The following is a 16,767-nucleotide window of genomic DNA, read 5'->3' as shown; positions in this document are numbered from 1 at the left end:
GGAAACTGAAGCTCAGACTCAGCATGAATTAAATAATAAAGAGCAGATCCAGAATTGTTTTTAAAATGAACTATTTTATTTTTTATTAGATTATGTAACAGATGCATATGTACTAAAAAGTACAAAAGAGTATACAGTGAAATTTTAAGTCTCCCTCCCAACCTTGTTCCCTTTTCTACTTCCCAGAGACCACCAGTATGACTGGTCTCTTGGTAAGTCATTTCTTCAGAGAATGTCTGCATGTTTATAATCATATATGTACAACATACACATGTACACATAAAATCATTTTAAAGACAAATGGTAGTATAGAATTAACATTCTTCTGATCTTTTTTTAATCTTTGAACTTTTTAAACTTAACACTGTATCTTGGAAACTATTCCATATCTATAAATAGTTTCCTCATATTTTTTGTTTTAATGGCTGCAATGTATTCCACTGTATTGATCAATAGGCCCCCTATGAATGGGCACTTAGTTTTCTAGGCTTTTGTTATTGCAAACAACATTCCCACTGCCATCTGTGTAAATGCATAAGTTCACATGTATGAAGGTATCTAGAGGAAAAATTCGTGAAAGAGGGATTCTTGGGAAAGGGTATAGGCATTTTTAATCTTTTAAAGATTTTACCAACTGCCTTCTGTGGTAGATGCTGTGATGTCACCCAGATCCCTGTCAATGGGCTATTGTACCCACGCCCCAACTGTAGTAAGTACTGGCTGCTGTTCACAACTACCCCTTCTCCAGAAATCTGCCCTTAGCTGATATACGCCACCTTACCATAGAAGTTGTGCACACATACACCACCTGATAGCCAATGCCTGATAATGGATTACAAAAGCTTAGCCCCTTGTTTTAAGGAGTAGCAACTCTGCAGTGTGTTCTTGCCCCAGAGCCCTCCCCCTGAGCCTTAAGCAAAGGCTAGACTTGTTCTAAGACCATAGCCTTGTTTGCTTCTTTCCCCTTCCCTATCCTGCTTTACTCTCTTCCTTCCAGATTTACTCCTGAAGAGCACGCCCTGAATAAATTACATGTCCCCAAATATCTGTCTCAGTTGGTATCAGGAGTGGGATGGTTATAAGAAGCAAGGATAAAATTCTGGAGTTAGGTGATCAGCAGCTGGATGGCAATGAGGACCACATGACTGGTGGAAGGTAAAGTAAGGTTGGGGTAGCAGTGCCATTGCTAAGACTTTCACTTGTGATGGACATGGCTGGGATACTGGTGGAGGGAGATGCACTGGCTTATGCAGTATCTCTGGTATTGGAGAGGTATAGGAGAAACAATAATTATAAGAACAGTGGAACTGTGTGGTTGTTGCTGAATGCTAACAATGCTTTAAAAAGAGAAAAATAACAGGCTCAGACAATCAACCACCAATTTAAAGCAGAGTATGAGAGTAGGAGAGCCTCCTTGGCGGTATTTAAAGACACCCTCATCTGCAGCTGAAGGGTCTACAGAGCTGAAGATAGGGCACAGGACTTACCAGAGTGGCAGATTTTCAGAGAAGGCATACTCCAGAGAAGGCAGAAAAGTGGGACTCTGAGACCTGGAATAGTAAAATATGGGGAGATGCACATGAGCACCTTCAACCCTCAGATTCCCCTAGACTCTCTAGGCCTGCAGAAGTGGCCCCTTCCTCCCTGTTGGAATACAGAGCACCCTCAGGCTATTTCAAATCACACTATTCAAGAAGCCTCAAATGAAGCAAGTGTCTTACTTCCCCCTGACCTTACTTCCCCCCTGAGCATCAAACCAATAACTAAGGTCAACTCTTAGTACAGTTGAGCCTGCTAAGGGAGGAGGATTCTATACCAAAGGAGCTGCAGGACCTGGCTAATGTCTACTGGCCACAACTGGGAAAGTATGGCTGGGAGTGGATCCTCAGGTACTAGATCAAAGGTAGGGGGAAATATAAAACAGGTCAGAGAGAGTTTGTCAATCTGGAGGCCCATGACAGCCTAGCAGGATTCCAGGGGATGGTTGTAATATGCTGACGAGATGGCTCCTGGAAGCTTGGAAAAGGCAGTGCCCCACATTAAACGAAGGAGAGATACCAGAAGGGGATTAAAATGTTCAGAGAAGTGGGCATTCTGGATGGATCTCCACTATAAGACTAGAAAACCCACCAGCTGACTATGTTCCCTAGGAGGGCCCACAGGACACTATTTACTAAGTTACAAGGAGCAACAGCATTGCTGAAAAACCCAGTGGTTACTGTCCCCTGCAGAACTAGGTTAACAGTAGGAGATGCTGTTACAGAACTGGGCTCCCTACTAGTACTGGGTATGACAAAATTCCAGAATAGTAGAGGCTAAGTGGCAACACATAACCAGCAAAAGTTTGGCAGTAAGGGGGTCCTGACCCACAGGGATCCATAAAGATAGCCAATAGAACAGGTGACCCTAGGGGCAGTTAGCAAGGGTATTGCTTAATATGTATAAACAGAAGGGACCAAGATGGATATGGAGCAAGTTAAAGTCAGCCATCCCAAAGGAAAGTCATAGTCTCTTGCCCAATTTCCAGACCCAAGCCAGTTCTTGGACCCAGAACATGGAGAGTAAAGGAAAAGCCATATCCATGAGGAAGGACCCTGAAATATCACAGCAAGTGTATATAGTAATGATTACCCAAGTCTTTCCCCACAGAGACCATTTAGTCAGATAATTATATACTAGGGAAAGAGGACCAGTCCAGTCTTTCAAAGGTTGTTAGAAACAGGGTCCAAGTTGACACTGACACCAAAGCACCACCTACAGAGTAGGAGCGTTTGAGGTCAGGAGCATATGGGGTCCTGGCCTAGGTCCATCATCAAATAGTAGGTCCATTTCTCAATGCACTTGCTTGGTGATAATTTCCTCAGTTTCAAGGACATGCTTAGCAGCTGGCAGAACTCTTGTACTAGTTCCTTGACCTTTAAAATAAGAGCTATGATAGGAGAAATCCCTGGAACTGCCCCCCACTTCTGACCAAAGAAGTAAGTAAACAATACAAAATCCTAGAGAGACTGGCAGAGATTACCACTACCCTCAAATATTCAGAGAACACAATGGTGGTGGTCCCATCACATCCCACTTAATGTACTGGTCTGGATGGATTATGGTAGATGACAGTAGACTAATGTGAACTTAACCAAGTAGTAACCCCAAACTGTAGCTGCTGTACTCTGTGTCTCTTTGGATGAAGGTATCTTACTAGAGCAAATTAGCACAGTCTCAAGTATATGGCTCTTGATCTGGAAAATGTGTTTTCCATACTCCATCAGAAAGAATGAGTAGTAGCTTGCATTCCCATGGGACCGACTACAATGCACATTCATAATCTTGCCCCAGGACTACATTAACTTCTGCTTTCTGTCATAATATAGCCTAAAAGGATCTGGACCACCTGGACATGCCACTATACTGATGATATTGTGTTAGTCTGATATGATGAGCAAGAAGTGGTGAGTACTTTATGTTTTAGATGCCTTGGTAAGACATATATACTTCAGGGGATAGAAAGTTTCAGAGGCCTGACCATCGGTGAAGTCTTTAGGGGTCCAGTCGTCTGAGACATAACAGAACATTCCCTCCAAAGTAAAGGACAAGATATAGCAACTTCTTACTGTTACTACTAAGAAAATAGCACAATGCTTCGTAGGCCTTTTCAGGTTTGGAGGAGGCATATTCCACACTTGAGAATACTACTTCAACCCATTTATTGGGTTGGTGTAAGACTGATAGTTTTAAGAGGGGCCCAGAACAAGAAAGGACCCTGCAGCAGGTCCAGGCTGCAGTTTAAGCAGTCTTGCCACCTGGGCCATATCATTTGGCAGACCCCATGCTACTGGAGGCATCTTGGTGAAAAGGGATGTGTGTGGTGTCTCTGGCAAACCATAATAGGAGTCACTCATCACAGATCCCTAGGGTTCTGGAGCAAGGTCATGCCACTTGGGCAACAGGGAATCATAAACCATTCAAAAATCTGCTCCTGGCATGCTACTGGGCTCTGGTAGACACACAGCATCTGACATCAAGTGACCATGAGACCAGAATTGCCCCTCATAAGCTGGGCTGTCTTACCTACCAAGTTATAAGGTCAGGTGGGCTCAGCAGCAATCCATTGTAAGTTGGAAGTGTTACATTAGAGATGAGACTTCAGCAAGACTAGAGGGCACAAGTACGCAGCCTGAACAGGTGACCCAGATCCCCATGTCACCTATCACTGTACACTAATATGTCTCTCTCAGTTCTACAGATGGTCTCACAGGGAGTTTTTTATGACCAGCCAACAGAGGAGAAAAAACCTTAGCTTGACTCAGGGATGATTCAGCAAGCCCCATACCATGGCCACTTCTGTGTTTGTTCAATGGGCTCATGAACAGAGTAAGCCATGACGGCAAAGAGGGAAACTATGCATGGGCCCAACAGCATGAGATGTCTCTTGCCAAGGCTGATCGAGCTACTGCCACTGTTGAATATATGACTGGACAGCAACAGAAACCAATGGTCACAACCTGATATAGTACCATCTCTTGAGAAGACCAGCCAGCCCAGCTTGATTACATTAGACCCCTTCCATCTGGAAAAGACACCTATTCATCCTGACTGGGATTGACACATATGCCGGTATGTCTTTTGGTCCACAGAGTGTCTCATCCAACAATGTGGGATCCTGCATAAGAAGCTGAGATGCTCACTTTATGGAGGAGGTGCAGCAGTAGGCACAGACCATGAAATCCAGTGGTCCTATACCACACATCACACCACCCAGAAGCTGCCAGGCAGCCTGAGTAGTAAAATGGCTCTTAAAGATGCAGCTGATGAACCAGCTTGGAAACGACACCCTGTGAGGACTGGGGCTATCTTCCAGGATCCAGTATACTCCTTAAACCATAGGGTGATGTGTCTCAACAGGTACAGTGAACAATGGGTAGAAGTGGGGATGCCTCCACTCCATATCACTCCCAGTGACACACATGGGGAACTTCTGCTTATTAGCCTGAAATTCTAGGCTCAGTGGGTTTAGAGGTCCTGGCTCCCAGAGGGGACATTTCTAGCAAGGTTCACAGCAGTCACAATGGCCACTGCTTGGTCTCTTTGGGCTCCTTGTGCCAACAGACCAGCAGGCCTAGAAGGAGGTTACCATACTGGCAGGGATAACTGACCCTGAGCATCATGAGGCAGTAGGACTGTGGGGCAAAAAGGAATATAATTACTTGTGTAATACTTTTGTAAACCACAAAAGATTTTCTGAAAATAGTTTACATACTTGGGGCCCTCAAAAACTGTTTCTTACACATTTTTTTGGCTATAATTATAGAATCAAATTAGACTATAATAAGGTAATTTTTAAAATCTGGGCTTTGATTACACTATTCTAAAGTAGATCCCCCCCAAAGTATTCTAAAAGAACACAGAGGACCTGTCAGTAAGATGGAAATCAGAAGCTCAGGTTTTTTGTCTGTCTAATTTGGGGGGCTGGGAGAGGGGATTGCTTATTTGTTGTGTTTTTCAAGTAGCTCACCTTTTTAGAGGAATATTATTCCATTCTAATCAGAAGATGAGGAGAATATTTATGTAGTAAAATAGAAAATGTATAGAAATAAGCCCAAATACAGCAAGTTTGAGAATGCAATTCATTAAAAACTATTCTACTTCTTTAAAATGCTTCACTATACTGGCACATCTGGAAAACTTAAGTATAAAATGCAACTTAAAGATGATAAAATGCTGAGCTAAGAGACCATGAGCATATAACTAGGAAAATCAAAGCAAGACAAGGCAAAAGCAAGAAGTTATTACACACAGAGCTATACATTTAGTTAATGGCAGCAAAATAGCAACAAGACATCACAAGAATAAGTTGTAGCATATCTGATCCATGTTTTCAGTACACTGAGGCTAAAAGACTTGTGCTAGCACTCATCCCTGGAATGAGACAGCCTGGAAAATCCTTAGAGTCTAATGTGATCTTCTTGTTAATTAGACAATCAATTTTGGCCTCTTCCTCTAAGACAGGTACTCTAATAAAAATTAAGACACCCAAGATTCAGGCAGAGTTACCCATGGAATAATTTAAGCTGCCATTACTATATTCAGCATTAGACTCTAATAGACTAAAAAATAATGAAGGCTGTTACAGTTATATTTAGGATTTTCTTTTGATAAGTTTTCCTTAAAAGAATTTTTTTTAGAACTTTAGTTCTAATGTAACCACTGTATCTACCTTTCCTAGAATTACCTTCTGTCAATAACTCATCATCTTCTGCTCAAAACCGTGATTGACAAAAAGACAGTTTTTCTAACTATCAACAGTATTCAGACTAAATCTCAGTATTTGTTTAGTCAAATTTCCAGCAGTTTACTTCACCCCATTCTGGCCTTTCCATGCTTTCAAATAAAGCATGATTGTGAAAAAAACAAAACAAAACAAAACTACTCCTGTTTTTGTTATACACAACAGAGAATATTGGGCAATACAATTTTCATTCCTTGCAGATTTCTGCCCAAAATATATAAACAGTAAATTAGCCCTATATGGTCAATGCAAATAAATATGTGAACTCAATTAATACATAGAAAGAAGGGCAAAAAGGAAAGAACACACACACAAAAAATGATACAAACAAATTAAACCAAGTAAAGTCATCTAATACATATTGTCTACACATGGTTTGGAAGAGAACGAAGCATAATAAAAACAGCTGACATTTCAATGAACAGGATTTTTCTTTTTTCAGTATAGCCGTTTGTGCAAAAATTTTATTTTCAAAGAAAATAGGATAAAATTATCAAGGTCCATAAAATGTAGAAAGTATCCTGAAAGCTTTGAACAAGGACCAAGGAAATATCTTTAGAATTTCATGTTGATACTTGGGTTTTATAAAGAATGAAAATGTCTATACATTCATTTGAAAAGATGATAAAGTAGAAGGGGGAAATATGCTTTTAGAGCACAGATGGTCCTTTTCAACACCAACAATTTCTCAGGAACTTTGACCACTTAACCATAACACCAAAGGCCAATAATCTCTCTAAATGACAGCAGACTGAAAAGTAACTTCTGGCTGGAAGAACTGGACTAGGAAAATCTATCTCTGAAAAAAAATCCCACTTTCTCTGGCAGCTTAATCTGGATTCTTTTTTTGCCATGAAAGTTGGAAGTTCTTGAAATGGTGGATATCTCAATATTTTGTTACACTTGCCTTCCAGTAGAAGGAAAAAGTTTCTAAATTTTAACTAAACATTTTCTAATATAATAAAAAAAATTACTTTTTGGTCACCAGCATTATTTCCCTGGAAGATCTAGCTTTCAAATCGCCTGTGTTAGCAAATAAGTACTTAGAGCGAGACTTTTACTTTCCATCGTCTCTCCCAAACCTAGCTATAAAGGCAACAATTATTTCTTCAGCATCAGCTTTGGTTGACCCCCAAAACCATTCCACTCATCCCCAATCCTGGAGTGGCTGCATGATCAGTCTATCCTATGACTTCTGGTGGAACCAGAGAGACGAGCAGGCCACTTTTCCCACTGTGATTGCTACTATAAGGATAATAAGCCTGAAACTGTAGGGGCTTATCACATGGAGAGAGCCAGCCAGAGAGTGAAGCCAAAACAAAGGAGAGCACTGCTGAGAAATGGAGAGAAACTGAGTCCAGCAGACGTGATCCAGCTAAGCCTGAAGCTAGCACTACTTGTAGTTTTCAGTTATGTGAGCCAATAGTTCTATCTACCCTCCAATTCCTTTCTTTCAAATTCATCTGAATTGGGTTTTGTCCCTTGAATGGAAAGTGTCCTACATCTGTGAAGATGCTTTTGGCTAAGTAAAATACCTGATTAACAGTGGCTTAAGCAATAGATGTGTATTATCTGGTGTAACAAACAGCTCCAGGACTATTAATTCAACAAAACAGTAATGCAATCAAGAATCTGAGCTTCTCATCTTTCCCTTTGGCAATCTTTAGCATTCTGGCTTTTGTCTTTTATCCAAAAAGTTTGCAAAGTGGCTACTAGTGCACCAGGCATCACATCTTCATACAACAGCATCAAAGGAAGGGAGAATTTCTCCTCTATTTTTATCAGAGAGGAAAAAATTTTCCAGGACTCCCCATCCCCAGCACTCTTCCCCTTGGTCTCACTGACCAGAACTTGGTCTCACACTACCCTGAAGCCCCCCACCCATCTCAAACAATCATTGACAAAGGAGAGTGGAATCACTGTGATGACGAAAACCAATCTTGACTTCGAGGGGGCCCATCTTCCTTGAGTACACTGTGGCAAAACACCTGATCAAAATTAGGGTTCTACTCTCAGGGAGGAAGGGGAAAATGGCTCTTGGGTAGGCAACCAACAATGTCTGCTACCAGTCCTAATACAAGTACTGGTGTTCAGTGACCTGCAGTTACTCAAACATAGAAGAAAACAGTGAAGAATTTCGCATTCCAAATCAAATTTAAGAACCAAAATTTTAATGTTCATGTGCTCAACAACTAAATACAAACCTACTATAATTCTTATTCTTAAGAAACTGTGAAACTGACCACAAAACTGTAAACACCTTGGAGTGGCTGTTTTAAGCTTTTATTGAATGCTCCAGAATGGGAGATTAGCCATACAGAAGGGGAGATTAGCCATACAATGTGCCTGATAGTAAGAAAGGAATATTAATGAATGTTCCTCCCATCCTTACTGAGGGTCAATAAAATATCCATTGGCACCTCTTCCTTAAAATATGGCATCACTCAGGGGGAATGAGGCTTAAATGAGATGGCAACGTGAAAGCTTATAGGCTAGAACCTAGCATTTAGTCAATTCATTTATTCTGCAAGTATGTAATGAGCATCTACTATGTGCCAGGCCATGCCCTAGGCACTGGGTATACAGCAAGAAACAAATCAGACTGAAATCCCTGCCTTCAGTGAGGTTATATTCTAGTGAGGATGTTCTAGTTGTTGCTTGCAAAATATTTGCTGAATCTGAATCCTACATGCCATAGAAACTAAGTACTTATGGAAGTAGTGAACCCGCACTAAACTGTACAGATTCCCAAAACAGAGATGAATCAGTCTTGGTGTTTGATTGCAGTGAATGAGGAAGTATGGTATCAGAAGGCAGGGAAAGAGAGACTCAGAACGAACACACATAGAGGCAGCACAGCACAGTGGATCAGGGAGACCCAGTTTGAGTCACAGCTTAGTCACATCCTGGCTGTGTGACCTGCAGTACGTTTTTTTCATTTCTCTGAGCCCTGGTTTCCTCAAATATAAATTGTGGTTAGTAGTAGTACCTGAGTTATTCTGTATCTCGCACAATAACTGGCTCAGAGCCAGCATTCAACAAATGTCATTTTTGATGATGATGATGTAATATGTCATGTATTGGCAAAAGCCCAATTAAGAGAGGACCATGAAGTCCAGACAAAATATAGGAGAGGCTGAATCAGGGTAATAGGAATACAGGTGGCGACTGGGGAGCTTGGGGAGTTAGTGAACAGTTTCTTTTCCAAAACTAACCTAAACCATTGCTATATTGTGAAAGAATTACTACTCTGTTAACAAGATCCAGAAGACAAAGAAAATTAACTTACAAAGCATCAGTGGTGATAAGGAAAAATCAAATACCATCAGTAGGCAAGTGGAAACTAGTAAAAATAACTACAATATAATAACTGATAAAAGCTTTAGTTGGCCTTAGTAAAATCTTATTGTGCCTTATGCATCCCATATTTTAGCCTTGAATCTAATACTTACTGAAGAGGTCCCTGCTTCTTCTCTCACTAACTGCTTCAATGAACTTGCATGTGAGTTCACACCTGTTATGACAATGATTCATTCACTCCAAATAGAGACTAATTATCTTTACATTTAACTGCCACAGGAAACTGGATGTGGGGGTAAGTGGATAGAATGGAATGATTTCTGAAGACTTTAGTTCTGACTTTGATTCTGACATTAATTTAAGTGAGCCACTTCTCATTCCTAAACTGTAGTCAGGGTAAAATTTGGTGGTGGTAAAATTCAGTGATTTTATGAATTAACTGCCAATTATTTGCCTTAATTGAGTTGGATGTCAGAATAGCCTAGGAGCAGAGGTAAGTGCATCCCTGAGGTAGATGTACAAGATGCAGAAAGTCTTGGAGCTGTTATTGATGGGTTTCTATGTGACCTTTAGGAGATCACCACCTTCTCTGAGCCCCAGTGTTCTCATCTGTAAAATGGAATTATCACCTTCTTGCAGGTTGCATTGATATCAGGTATGTTCCTGGCACCCAGGAGGCACTAGAAAATGGCAGTTATTGTTACTGTGTTTATCATAGGATCACCAAAAAGCACTTACCTAAAGAAACAACAGCAACACTCTCTGGCAAAAAATGTAATCTGTATCGGATCAGTAAATGCACCAGTATGATGCAGATAGCTGTGGGAAAAAATAAGACATTTTAACAACAGCCCAATTTTGAAGGATAAACACCAAGTTCAAGGGAGTGGTTACTTCTGGGGGGCTAAAAGGAGGGAAATGGAATTGGGCAAGGACACAATAAGGCTCAATTGTATTTTTTCAGTGTCTGATTTCTTAACCTGGAGATAGACTCACATATGTTCATTTTATTTTCTCTACACTTTTTTGTTTGCCTGAAATACTGTGTTTTCCAGTGTTGAAAAAGCAAAAGAAATCTAATTTTTAAATAAGCTGTTAAACTTTATACCACCATTTAAAATACTCAAATGTTCTCAATTCTGAGAAATGGTCCTCAACTTTTCTGAAGTAATCATGAACTGGAAACCTCTAAGTAGTAAGGAGAAAAATGAGCAAATCAATCTCTTTTGCATAAATATAACCATGATAGAATATGTTGACACAAAGTATTTGGCTACCACATGATTGGTTCTCTTTTAACACAAAAGAGAGTGAGGGCACTTTACAAACAGGATAAAGTACATATTTTGGTTTGGTGACAAGAATATTAGAGATTGTTAGATCTCTAACCGCTGTGTCCTGAGGTTCCCTCTGGTTGACAACTCTGTACAAGCCAGGCACTAGCCCTCATGTCTGTAATTCCTACATGTAATTTCAGGATCCAAATGTTTCTTTTATTAGCTATCTAGATGGCATACCATCTCATCGATCACAGTATTCATATTAGTAGTACTAAATATATATAAATTGAAGGGAAATGTTTAAACAATCTACATGATTGTTTATGAACCGGCCACCCACAGGGCCTGCACTGGCAAATTAGATTTCTTTGGTCCCACCAAAAAGAACCAGGTGGCCAGAGGAAGAACAGTTGTAAATATAGATATTTTGTCCTCTTTTCATTCTGTGCTTTAAGCTATCAATCTGTGGTGTTACTTTAATATACATATTTAACCCAGTTAGAAAAATCCTACATTAAATACTAAGAGCAAGAAAAAAGTTCCAGTGGATATGCACAACAGGTAGTCAGTGACCATACCTATTGTCTGGGGGGAAAAAGGGCAGATGAGCACACACGTACAGAGAAAATAGATCCAGAGACTTGAATCAATTTGCTTTTCCTTTGCACCAAGCTGGATGAAAAACTTTATTCTCTTACTTATATCAAGCAACTATTTGCAGTTTTAAGAGCAAAAGAAAAACTTGTCTATGAACAGGGAGAGCTAAACATAAGATTTATCAATGGGCAATGGTCTTCAGCCATTAAAAAGAATGAGGAAGAGACAAAAAAAAAAAAAAAAAAAAAAAAACTAACATGGAAAGATCCCCCAAGACATTCTGTGACTTGAAAAAAGCAAGTCATAGGACCTGGTCCATGTTAAAACAAACTCTAAACTAAATGTCCTAGTGCACGTGTATGTGCTTATGAAAGTATATATGTGCCTACACACACAAGTACGTTTTCAAGTATTCTTAGAAAACAACAGAACAAGAAGGGACAAAAAGTTCTGTGTGGAATGCAGGGTGTGTATACCATCAGTTAATGTGCTTCCAATTTCACATGCTTGAAGTAATAATTATGGAAACAATATTAAAACATACACACGTCAATCTTAATAATTCCATTAAATATAAAATGATCCTGATTAACTCTCGTGTAAGTCAATAACAATAACTCACTGTTGTTTCATGTGAATCAAAGACCAGGAAGGGTTAAATGTATGTGAACTGTTTCAAGTTTCTAACAAGTCAAAAGTAACTAGAGTTTTGGCATCCCTTCTCAACAGCGGAGAAACTTTTGTAATCTTGTATATGCTTATAAGACAAAAGTTACAATTTTATTTAAATTAACTAAAATGATAAACAAAAGTAGCAAGTATGCTCTAGGTTAGGAGTTTCTGGAATCTAGAATCAACTATGGAGTAATTTCCCTTAATTTACCATAGCTCATGTATTTAACAGGTTACCTATTAAGAATAATCTTTATTTCTTTATCAGATTTACGCTGTTTGGACATTTAATGAGAAATAAATAATATTATACTCAGAGAACAAATGCCTTCAAATTTACTCAAAAAGAAAGCATTATTCTATTCCGCTGACCCACACGTAAAACGTGGAGATACCAACCCATAAAATGCCAAGCATCTAATTAGGTGAAAACAGAACCCATCTGACATTGGTGTGACTCGAGAGCCTAGGTTTATGATCTGTTTGAAGAGAAGACAATCCAAGAGAAATATGCAGCCCTATTAAATACAGCTCAGCCTTTTCCGGCTCCAAAGATGTATTAACACTAGGCAGGATTTTGCCTGGATTGAAAAGCACATTATAAAAACCTGTTTTGTGGTCTCTGGCACAGCTAATCTTAAATGTTCCACACCTGAAAGTTACTTTGAAAGTCTTATACCTTCCACCCTCTCTTAAAAAAAGTGATTATATTACAAAATTTTTTTCCAGGCCTACCTTTTATATTCTCTAACAGATCAAGTTGACAGCAATGAAAGTATACTATTAATGCTCCTTAATCCTGAAGGAAGATTTCAGGTACTAAAGATTTCTTAAGAAAAGAATTTCCCTTCTTCTTTGTACTCAACTGCAAGTTCTTTTGAACAAAAGAAAAAGGAACACAAAATGAAACAAAAAAATAGTTTTTGATTGTGGAACTAATTCCCTAGGAATAGGATTCAGCTACATTTACAGGGAAAAAATTACCAGGCCTAGTCATCTACATGGGACATTGTACCCTTCTGATTTGTGTACTTTTTATATAATAAAAAAAAACTTTTAAAAAATATATAAGGGACAAGGATGAGCTGTGGGATTTCAAAAAACAGTCCTTATAGACATCAGAGGAATACTCAATAAAAGTCCAGTCTCACCTTTCATTTGTCTAAAAGATCTAAAAAGATCTAATCTAATTAGAAATATGACCTTAGTAAATTAAAGAATTAATTATTAATAATTAATAGTTATTAAATAATTAAAGTGCCAACTTCATTTCTCCCATGAGTGTTTGGACTCGGTCAAACTCTAATCTTCCTTAATCAGTGGTTGTAGAGCTTCAAATGAATTTTTTGTCTAAAATGTTGTCTACAATCTATCATATCTTGGATGCATTTAAGTTACCATCTTTTATCTAAACTTCTCAGCTTGTGTCTGGAGACCTTGATTCTAGGCTCCAACCTGCCACCAAACAGGTGTGTCAGCTACTTAACTTCTCTGGGCCTACGTTTCCTCACCCATTAAAGGAGGAACTATAACAACACAAGATTTTAAGTATGAGAGAGTGAACCCATTTACAGAAAAACATTACATAAATCAATAACAGTACAGGTGGCATGTAGATATGGCAAAAGTTCTGATAATGGTTAATGGGAAAGAGACATTGAGGAAAACAGTGTGCTGGGGCAAAGGTTTCTGATCTTTTAATCAGCAGCAAAACCTTTACATAAATAAAATTTTAAATGGCAGTCTAATAGATATAATAGACAAATGCTGCTCTGATTGAAGCTAGGGTCAAGAGGTCAGATAGCCTCCCATTTGATTCCCCTCACCTCCTGCTACTACCACCTACACATACACACAGACTCCCATAAGCAAAGTTTGAAATTCACTGAACTAGAAGATGTGCAAGGTCTTTACAGGTCAAAAATTCTTTAATTCTTCCAAAGGATATTTAAGATATTCCGTATAAAACACTTCAAAAATGGCTAAGCCCTTTGATTTTATAAAGGAAAAGGAGTGCCCTGCTATGAACCAGTCATTTTCCCTCAGTGTTTGAAGTAGAAAACAAAATGGGAGGAAAAGTCAACATAAGAAACAGTGGTGACAGTGTTAACCATACAGACAAAGCACACAGGCACTCAAGCTGGCAGATGATGGCGTCTCTGCATTCACCTAAGACAAGAAGGCTGAAGAAAATGGTCATGCCACTCGACTGCTCCTCCTGCTGAGCCTGCTCCCCCGTCTGCACAGGGAGGATGGGCTTGGCAGGGGTCGGGAGCACCAGTTTCGTGGTGACAACCAGGGTGGTGTGAAGAGTGACATTGAGACCCTCATGAGTCGTGTTGGGGAACCTGTAGGAGGATATAAAAAGCAGTGGAATTAGATAAAAGAAGGGCTCTGAAGTATCAACATAACTCAAAACAGAATAAGAACCTGGCACAGAGCTATATGTTATTCACAAGTCTCGCAACCAACAGGCAGGCCTCAAAGACAAAACAGATTAAGAAAATTCCTGTCTGCCATAGCAAGAGTATGCCAGTGGCCTCAGGCACTTTTGGACGTGGGCACTGCAGAGGACAGGAGCATGGGAGAATCAGGGCCCATGCAGAAACAAAATTGCCTGCTCTTTGGTCCTTAATGGGGGGTTAAAGAGAAGCAAACTGGAGAGTTCACCATGTTGCAAGGTCCAATACTACTTACTGAGCACCTTGATTTCTCCAGTTTATGTTCCAAGTTGAAGAAGCCACCCAAATTTGTTCAGCTACTCATCTTGTTGGAATGCCCTCCCCAACCTTACTAAATCCTTCTCAGCTTTCAAAAGACTCAAATATCATCTCCTTTAAATACCCCACTCAACCCCAATTCAGTCCTCTTTACCACTTTTGTTTCCACAGCTCTCCTCATGTTGTGTTGGAATTGTGAATTACTGCAAAATTGATATAATAACTATAACTGTATAACAACTAATATTTATTGAACACTTGCTTCATTCCAGGGACTAGCTAACACACCACTTCTCATTTAATAGTCACAACATCCCTGAGGTGGGTACTTTTACTTTCCCACTTTGACCCAGAGGTTCAGAGTGGTGGGGTAACTTGGCCAATGTCTCACAACTAGTCCCTGGTAAAGAGCTAGGCTTCATACTAAACTCTGAAATCACTGGGATATACCACCTCTTTTGCTTTGTGCTGCTGAAGACCAGTTTAAGGTCTAGAACAGTGCAAATGCTCAATAAGTAAACTGACTGAACGACCCTTTCCACCTGACCAAGAAATATATCTGAAAAGTTGTCAGGTGAGAAAATGGAGTATCAATCAAGGGGTCGCTTGTTCATTTTTACATACTCATTCCACAAACACAGATAGGACATCTATAACATGCAACAGACTGTGCCCCGGCAGGTATGGAGGGAGACGGACAAAGTGCCTAGAAGTACCTGGAGAACACACACCCCTTCTTCATCTCATCTCCTACAGGTTGTCCCCTTGCTCTCTACACTCCAGCCATCCTGCCTTTCTTTCTCTTCCTCAAAAGCACTAAGCCCTTTCGAGCTTCAGGCCTTTTGCACTTGCTGTCCCCTTCCCCATCTCTGCAATGGTCACTAAGTCTCAGCTCACATCACCTCTGCCTCCAAGAGTAGACTCCCCCACCCTAACACTGGTCTACTTGCTTCAGAGCAGTTAGTATGACCTGAAATTATTTTGTTGATTTATGGTCTTTTTTCCCCCCGTTGGCATGTAAGCTCCCTGAAGGCGGCTCCTGGACTGCCTCCTTCACTGTTATGTGCCCAGGGCCTCGAATGGAATAGACGCCTAAGAGTTATTGAATGAATGAATGAATGAATGAAACTCAGTGGAGACAGACTGATTGGAGGGAAGTGGGGAAGACTCTAGGAGAAGTGAAGGGCTCAGTAGTGATCAGGTCACTGAAAACTGGGAAAGTGAAATTTGGGCTGTTTCCTCTAAACAGATCTCGAGGCCTGCGCAGGGCGGCCGCTCCCCGGCCCCGGTCTCCGACCTCAAGAAAGCTGCAGGGGGCCCCGACTCCAGGCAGGCCCGCCCCTCCCGCCCTCCTTGCAGGTGCCGGTAGGGTCAGGTCTGACGAACCGACACAAGGAGCTTCGCCTTCCGGGTTCGGAGGGCGGCCTGAGGCGCCTGCCGTCACCCGCTGGGGCCCAGCCCTGCCGCCGCCACCGCCCCGGAAAAGCCCACTCACTCCTCTTCCGCCATCTTCTCCCCCATCCTGCGGAGCCTCCAAGACCACCGAGTTTGAAGCCGCGGGGCTAGCAGGGTCCGCCTTTGCTTCCGGCTTCCGCTGGAGGCGTGGGCGGACAGGCGAGCGGGGGTGGGACCTCGGTTGAAAGAGGGCGGCCCTTCTGTCCCTTCATCTCGGTGGCCCGAGGCGGGGGGAGGAGGTGCGTGGGAGGACCCGCCCGGGTCTTCCGGGAAGAGTGTCCGGCTTGAGCCACGTGACTGTCCTCTCAGGGAGATTCTAGCTTTTTCCACCTCAGGGTGGGGACTATTGGGGGAAACTCCGGTGAGGTCACTGTGACTCACCCAGCGGGCACGCACCCTTCACCCGATGCCCTGATGTTTACCCTGCAAAATTTGGGAAGGAAGGAGGATGCTTAGCTTC

The 16,767-nt window shown here is 41.0% G+C and overlaps 1 protein-coding gene across 4 annotated transcripts in view; it reads right to left on the bottom strand.

The window, feature by feature from the left end:
• SLC9A8 (solute carrier family 9 member A8) overlaps window positions 1-16,547 on the bottom strand; it is a 99,926-nt gene extending 83,379 nt beyond the window's left edge. Inside the window, exons 1-4 of one of the 4 annotated variants that reach the window (XM_037810963.1) lie at window positions 16,348-16,547; window positions 14,302-14,480; window positions 10,322-10,402; window positions 1,488-1,550 (exon numbers count right to left, since the gene is read on the bottom strand). In XM_037810963.1, the coding sequence (XP_037666891.1) occupies window positions 1,488-1,550; window positions 10,322-10,402; window positions 14,302-14,480; window positions 16,348-16,373 (349 nt within the window). In that variant the 5' untranslated portion in view covers window positions 16,374-16,547. Of the gene's footprint in view, window positions 1-1,487; window positions 1,551-10,321; window positions 10,403-14,301; window positions 14,481-16,238 lie in introns of all 4 variants that reach the window. The other 3 variants (XM_037810961.1, XM_037810964.1, XM_037810962.1) reach the window with 3 other exon arrangements.
• Between the last annotated feature and the right edge of the window lie 220 nt (window positions 16,548-16,767).

This window comes from Choloepus didactylus, chromosome 19 (assembly GCF_015220235.1).
Source record: "Choloepus didactylus isolate mChoDid1 chromosome 19, mChoDid1.pri, whole genome shotgun sequence".
In the NCBI taxonomy this organism is placed as follows: Eukaryota; Metazoa; Chordata; class Mammalia; order Pilosa; family Megalonychidae; genus Choloepus; species Choloepus didactylus.
Note: the sequence above shows the minus strand (reverse complement) of the source record. Positions and strands in the feature narration are given on the sequence as shown.